Genomic DNA, 7500 nt, shown 5'->3' on the forward strand with positions numbered 1-7500 from the left:
GTGTGTCTACATTACTGTGTGTCTACATTACTGTGTATCTGCAGCAATAGTTAGTTCATCCAGCGGTGTGTCTACATTACTGTGTGTCTACATTACTGTGTATCTGCAGCAATAGTTAGTTCATTCAGCTGTGTCTACATTACTGTGTGTCTGCAGCAATAGTTAGTTCATTCAGCCGTGTCTACCGTGGAACAAATACCTTAGCCAAAGCGACTAGCCCTTTCAGACGAGACGCCGCCAACTCAAAGTCTGGAGCAAGTTTCTTACAGTGGCCACACCTGCGGAACACCAGACAACAGTTTAAAGTACATAAACAAGACAATAACAGTGTTACAGTTTACACAGACCTGAGTAGTCAGTCACCAATAACTTCTGATGCTCGGAATAAAATCTAGTGGTTTAATTTACCCAAGATCAATTCAGAAAAGGGAAGTTAACGTTCTTTGAATGTAACGATAATATACGATGACGTAAGTTAGTCTAACAGTCACAGCGTAAAAGTTGCAATATGGAGTTATGTTCCAAAACTAGTAGGCTAACTACGTAAAAGGCATGTAAAAACCTTGCAAACACCACCAACAGCCCAGCTGACACTGATTGAAGCTTACCAACACGCTAACTGGTATGTTTTGGCAGTATAGCTGGCAATGTCATGCGTGTGAAAGCTTTTGTTAAATTTTTGCAGGGTGTTCCAGCCCGTTACACAGAACTACATAGGGCATATATTGGATGGCTAGTGGGGAAAACACAGATGTTTATCTGTCCTTCAGATGACCATATGCTATCAAAATGAATGTGAGGATGATACCAAAACGAGTCGCCTATAAAACCATACCTCAAAAAAAGTCTCAAATTGTTGCATAGTGTTACTTTAACAACTTGGACAGTTCACCTGTCACACCATATCACAGTAGCACGCTCATTGGTTGACAGGTGCACTTCAAACCTAAGGTTTGTGAACTTGTGTGGATCTTTATACCACAATAAATTAATTGAATCTGAGCAAATTATATCATTCCACCAGTGAGAACAGTGCTATAGCAGAAACGTTTGTAGTAGTATTAACCAGTGCTTGTTCGCTAGTTTGCCAGTTATTTTAGCGAGTCAGGTCCGTTATGTGTAACAGTTAGAAGCTATTAGTTAGCTAACGTTGGCGAGAGCTAGCCAGCGCTGTCTCTCAGTGTCTAGCTTTCTCCCCATGCTATCTTACAGAGAAAGAACTACAGTTCGCAGGGTGTATATTTATTAGGAAGAAACCTAGTCATCTCATTGAATGTAATTCCCAGACTGGAATGTCGTTCTCCTCACCATGGTGCATAGAACTTAACTAGCATGGTCTCATGCTCCGCCGCCAGGTAATCGAAGTCAACGTCTCCCAGCTCCAGGACTGCCGTGCGGGCGGAAACATTCAGTATGAATAACAGCGATGTGTACAAACATAATTGTCTCATATTGGTCATAAGGGGTAATCTGTAAACAGAAAATAATCAAAACAAAGGTGAACGAAACTGTCCAGAGGTAGCCGCACACTCCCACTATCTCTGGTACAAATGTACTCTGAGGAGTCAAAGAGGTGGGACAAAGGGAGAATGTGCCGGTATAGAATGTTTTGATTGGTTAAGACACGCATCGTTGATGAGATGTAAGGTTTACACTGGGCAATATATCTGCCAGTCAAAAACAGCCCGGCGATGCGGTACTACCACTGTTTTGAATGACTTTTATACCGGCGTCTTTTCCCTGGACTCGGCTTTTCTGAAGTTTACGGTGTGTCCATTGACTTCAGTTCACTCCGTCTGAAGTTATTCATACCAACGTCCGGATTCACTCCGCTGGCATATTAGATACACCATTTTAGTTTGATATTACATTAGGACACCTGAAAGATCCATACACAAAGAATGTGGCCTAATGTCATACACAGTGACGCCCTCTCTCTCTCCCTCTGGGGACACATAGGGCATAGGCCTGTACTCCTCAATTATAAAAAGCAACAGACCATTTACCGCTGGAAGTTATTTTATAGTTGTTTGGAGTCTAATATCAGGGGTCTTCGGTAGACCTCGGTAGATCTACAGTACTTCCGCTCACCTCACTTGGTCCAAAGAAGTCACTCTACCCAGCAGTCTTGATTTAGACGGATCTACTCAAAATGTGCCTCCTGATGACATCATGAGAAAAAAACACACTGGTCAAAATGCTGTGCAAGATTTTAATCAGGCAAGTCAACAACCTTTCTGTGATTATACAAACAATAGACATCACTTTAAAAGCATACTGTACAATATACACATGGAGAGTTACCATCACCCTGCCTGGTGAATAATAATATGGCGCTTCATCCAGCAGCAAACACCCGGTGAGAGGGACAAGAATAAACAAATAAATAAATAAATAAATGAATGAATGAACACATAAATAAAAACCACTGGGCTAGAGTGGTGCCTCATAACGCCCCCTGGAGGATGCTCTGGCTATGACCACGGTCACAGGAAGATGCTGCTGAACAGCTCCACTGAGGTCCACAGAGGAAGAGCTGCTGCTGATGCATAGCTGAACAGTGGCGCCCTCTGGAGGACTGGAAGAGCTGCTGCTGATGTGCAGCTGAACAGTGGATCCCCTGGAGGACTGGAGGAAGAGCTGCTGCTGATGCACAGCTGAACAGTGGCGCCCTCTGGAGGACTGGAGGAAGAGCTGCTGCTGATGCACAGCTGAACAGTGGCGCCCTCTGGAGGACTGGAGGAAGAGCTGCTGCTGATGCACAGCTGAACAGTGGCGCCCTCTGGAGGACTGGAGGAAGAGCTGCTGCTGATGCACAGCTGAACAGTGGCACCCCCTAGAGGTCTGGAAGAGCAGCTGATGCACAGCTGAGCACGGAGCCTATGCCGGGCCTGTCCTCTACGTCTGGACCGAGCACCGGTCCACCGGCTTGGTTCTGTTCAGGTCCTAGAGCTGCAATGCTGGGTCCTGTTCAGTCCGGTTCCTCGTCTTTTGAGCTGGTGGAGGTGTCAGTGTCCGTGTCGCTGTCGTCGTCGCTGGAGTGCCGTTGTCTAGACGACGTGTGGAATAACCGCATCAGGTCATGGAATCGCACGTACACCTGAGAAAATAATAATAATAATAATAATAATAATAATAATAATGTCATAAAAAACAACAACCCTGGCGTCTAACTTTAGTGACAAAGTTAAGATGCTAATAGTACCACCTAAACTCGTTTCCAATCCAGTGTCAATCTAGTCCATAACTCACCTCATTGGCTGGATAGGTTATAACTCATCTCATTGGCTGTCTAGTCCATAACTCATCTCATTGGCTGTCTAGTCCATAACTCACCTCATTGGCTGTCTACTCCATAACTCACCCCATTGGCTGTCTACTCCATAACTCACCCCATTGGCTGTCTAGTCCATAACTCATCTCATTGGCTGTCTATGTGATAACTCACCTCATTGGCTGTCTACTCCATAACTCACCTTATTGGCTATCTAGTCCATAACTCATCTCATTGGCTGTCTAGTTCATAACTCACCTCATTGGCTGTCTTGTTGCCCAGCTGGGCGGACACAGCACAGAACGTCCCCTGATTGGCTCCCTTCTGCTGACAGGCAGTCAGGATGGCACGGTCCGCCTCCCTAGCCCACAGGAAAGGAAACGCAGAAGTCAGAGGTGGCCTCAGTACAACACGCCGCTAACACACAACACGCCGCTAACTCACAACACTCCGCCGTTAACACACAAGAGTCCGCTAACCCACAACACTTTGCTAACCCACAATAGCCCGCTGTAGGTATGTGAGCAGTGGGGTGAGTGTGTCGTGAGCGGTAAGGTTATTGTCTTGTGAGCGGTGGGGTTAGTGTCTCGTGTCTCGTGAGCGGTAAGGTTAGTGTGTCGTGAGCGTTAAGGTTAGTGTGTCATGAGCGTTAAGGTTAGTGTGTCGTGAGCGTTAAGGTTAGTGTGTCGTGAGCGGTAAGGTTAGTGTGTCGTGAGCGTTAGGTTTGTGTCTAGTGAGCGGTGGGGTTAGTGTCTCGTGAGCGGTAAGGTTAGTGTGTCGTGAGCGGTAAGGTTAGTGTCTCGTGACTCGTGAGCGGTAAGGTTAGTGTGTCGTGAGCGGTAAGGTTAGTGTCTCGTGAGCGTTAAGGTTAGTGTGTCGTGAGCGTTAAGGTAGCAGAAGTCAGAAGTGGCCTCAGTACAACACTCTGCTAACCCAAAACAGTCCGCTGTAGGTATGTGAGAAGTGGGGTTAGTGTCTCGTGAGCGGTAAGGTTAGTGTCTCGTGAGCGTTAAGGTTAGTGTCTCGTGAGCCTTGTGAGCGGTTAGTGTCTCGTGAGTCTTGTGAGCGGTAGTGTGTGTGTGTGTGTGTGTGTGTGTGTGTGTGTGTGTGTGTGTGTGAGCGGTAGTGTGTGTGTGTGTGTGTGTGTGTGTGTGTGTGTGTGTGTGTCCTGATCCGTCTCACCGTGTCCAGAGCACCACTCTCTCCCCGCTGGGCATTAGTGTGATGTTCTTGGCCCACACCACGCTCTCTGGGTCGGCTGCCGTGAGCCCCCGAGCAAACGCCACATCTTCGGTGTCCTTGCGTGGGTCGTCATCAAGGCCAGTGTCCACAGAGGGTGAGACGGGTTCCTCATCACGGCACACTACAGGCTCGTCGCTCCGCCTGTCGCCAGGAGGGGGCGCTCTCTGGCAGTCTGTATGAAGGGCAGGAAAGACAGGAAACACTCAGGCGTGTTACTATGGTTACCACAGGAGACAGGAAACACTCAGGTGTGTTACTATGGTTACCACAGGAGACAGGAAACACTCAGGTGTGCATGTGGGTTACTATGGTTACCACAGTGCCATCCTCACTACAGGTGTGCATGTGAGTTGTTTCATGGGTTATTTGTTTACAGTGGTGTGTGTGTGTGTTTGTGTTTGTGTGTGTGTGTGAGGTGTGTGTGTGTGTGTGTGTGTGTGTGTGTGTGTGTGTGTGTCTGTGTGTGCGTGTGAGGTGTACCTGACATAGCTCTGGTTTGCTTCAGACTCTTCTCCGGTCCTGATCTCTTCTCAGCATCACACCTCCCCTTCCACGCCAGCCATGACAGTCTCTCTATGGTCTCCTGGTGACACACACACACACACACAAACACACACACACACACACACACACACTTCAATTAGTCTCTCAATGGTCTCCTGGTAACACACACACACACACACACACACACACACACACACACCCTTCAGTACTGACAGTCTCTCCATGGTCTCCTGGTAACACACACACACACACACACACACACACACACACACACCCCCTTCAGTACTGAGGTACAAACACGCTCTTTACATTCCATGCAAAACACACACATACGTTAGAATCATGAAACTCATCATGAAGATCGGTGAAGGCCTTGATGAACCGCATGGACACATTCCCATGTGTGTGATGCTTTCAGTGCCGTGAGCGTTACTCCAGTGCAGTGCAGTGATGTGATCGTTTAATGATGTCATGCAGTGATGTGATGTCACTGTTTAATGATGTCATGGAGTGCAGTCACTGTTTGATATTGTTTGTTGCAGTATTTGAACAATGTTGCAGTTCAGTTCAATGACTGTGTCGGTGTTTGTGTAATGCAGTGACTGTATTTAGATTGAGTGCAGTGATGTTGCAGTGATGTGACTGTTTAATGATGTCATGCAGTGATGTGACTGTTTAATGATGTCATGCAGTGATGTGACTGTGTGTGAATGATGCAGTTTGTTTGGTGAGTGTGTGACTGTGTGACTGTGTGAAGAGCAGCTGGATGAGATCTGATGGTTTGATAGAGTGTCACAGTACGTGACGTGATTACGTGACGGTCTAACCTGCAGCTCAGGCACAGATAACACGGACTCTTCAGATGCAGAGGACATCGTTTCTAGAGTATTCATCACCTCATCTCTCTCCTCTGTGGCGCCGTTGTCGTCCTCTTCCTCCTCCTCCTCTTCCTCCTCCTCCTCCTCGGGGTGTCTGTGTGAGGTCATCATCTCGCCACCTGAGTGGCTGTCCTCCATGTCAATCTCTGTAACCATGGGCTCAGTGCAGCTGCTGAGGCTGGGGGCGGGACTTCCTGAGGATTCACTGAGCCCCTCCCCTTCCTGCTCTCTCTGCCCTCCATCCTCCTCCTCCTCCGCGGCGCTCTCCTCCCTCTCGCTCCGCACCCCTCGTCCTTCTGCTTCTCCCCATGTCTGCTGGTCCATTCTCACCTCCTTCTGCGCCTCCTTCTGTGAGTGGTTACTCTTCCTAGGCGGGGGGGCGGTCGCCCGTGGCAACAGAGTGGGGGGGCGGAGCAGCAGGGCAGAGGGCACCAGCACCAGCTGGGGGAGGGGCGGAGTCAGCTGGAGGCGGGGGGCTGATGGGAATGGAACCCTGGGACCGACCAGAGGGGCTGATGGGAATGGAACCCTGGGACCGACCAGAGGGGCTGATGGGAACGGAACCCTGGGACCGACCAGAGGGGCTGATGGGAAGGGTGCCAGAGGTGTGGAGACTGGCAGGCTTAAGATCAACCCCCCCACTCCCAGTGTGACCCTACTGACCCCCGCCCCTCCCCTCCCCCCCACACACGACGCCCCTCCTCCCCTCCCTGGGGGGCCACTGGGGGCTGGTGGAGTCGGGGCTGGGGGGGGCGCGGGCTGGATGGGCAGCAGTTTGCCCTCCTGCCTCCAGGTGGCGGTGAAGAGTCTCTCCCGGTGTCTCTGGAGGGAGTGTTTAGTGGGAGCAGAGGGAGGCTGGGGAGCTGGTGGGGGGGGGGGGCACCCACTTGAACCCACAGGGCTGCATGACGAGCCTCTCGGGCAGGGTGGGGGGGTAGCGGACGCCCGGGGGGAAGCTGTAGTGCCGCGGGGGTGGGGGGGGTAGGAGGGGTTTGGGGCAGGAGGAGGAGGAGTCACTGGATGGATTCACCCGATCCCTCGTGCTGCTCCTCGGGACTGGCTCCCCCTGCTGGCCACTGTGGTGCAGCACGGCCTTATAGACGCCCTGCAGGCTTTTCTGGAGGAGGAGCACAAACACACACAAGCTAATAGCACTTTAGAACACACACACACACACACACACACACGCTAATAGCACTTTACAACACACACACACACACACACACAGCCTTACCCAGAGCCACAGGGGCATGATGTTCTCATCCTTCTCCACCGGAGGGCGCTGGTCACATGGTTCCACTCTGCGGCAGGGCTGAGGCATGCTGGGAACTTTTTTCTGCTGGTAATAAGACTGAGAGGAAATGCATGATGGGAAGGTTAGTGTCGCACAGGAAATGCATGATGGGAAGGCTAGGTTAGTTATGAAACCTTACAAAGTGATGCGTGATGGGAAAGTTACTTTCAAACAGGAAATGCATGATGGGAAGGTTAGCATCATGCCACAGATGCATGATGGGATGGTTATCTCTAATGGTGGCGTAGTAGTTATATATATACAGCCGCGGAAAAAATTTAGAGACCACTTCAAAATTATCAGTTTCT

General features: G+C 49.9%; 2 protein-coding genes across 2 annotated transcripts in view; both read right to left on the reverse strand.

The window, feature by feature from the left end:
- The window catches only part of pdia8 (protein disulfide isomerase family A, member 8), a 12215-nt gene extending 10685 nt beyond the window's left edge, over positions 1 to 1530 (reverse strand). Inside the window, exons 1-2 of the mRNA XM_080859633.1 lie at positions 1309 to 1530; positions 200 to 278 (exon numbers count right to left, since the gene is read on the reverse strand). Coding sequence (XP_080715759.1) covers positions 200 to 278; positions 1309 to 1460 — 231 coding nt within the window. The 5' untranslated portion in view covers positions 1461 to 1530. The remainder of the gene's footprint in view (positions 1 to 199; positions 279 to 1308) is intronic.
- A 1093-nt stretch (positions 1531 to 2623) lies between these two features.
- gon4la (gon-4 like a) overlaps positions 2624 to 7500 on the reverse strand; it is a gene marked incomplete at its 5' end in the record, with an annotated part of 18847 nt that continues 13970 nt past the window's right edge. Inside the window, 7 exons of the mRNA XM_080859207.1 lie at positions 2624 to 3100; positions 3533 to 3635; positions 4457 to 4688; positions 4997 to 5099; positions 5917 to 6463; positions 6786 to 7015; positions 7133 to 7249. Of these exons, the coding sequence (XP_080715333.1) occupies positions 2972 to 3100; positions 3533 to 3635; positions 4457 to 4688; positions 4997 to 5099; positions 5917 to 6463; positions 6786 to 7015; positions 7133 to 7249 (1461 nt within the window). The 3' untranslated portion in view covers positions 2624 to 2971. The remainder of the gene's footprint in view (positions 3101 to 3532; positions 3636 to 4456; positions 4689 to 4996; positions 5100 to 5916; positions 6464 to 6785; positions 7016 to 7132; positions 7250 to 7500) is intronic.

Source organism: Sprattus sprattus (genome assembly GCF_963457725.1).
Source record: "Sprattus sprattus genome assembly, chromosome: 20".
Classification (NCBI taxonomy): domain Eukaryota; kingdom Metazoa; phylum Chordata; class Actinopteri; order Clupeiformes; family Clupeidae; genus Sprattus; species Sprattus sprattus.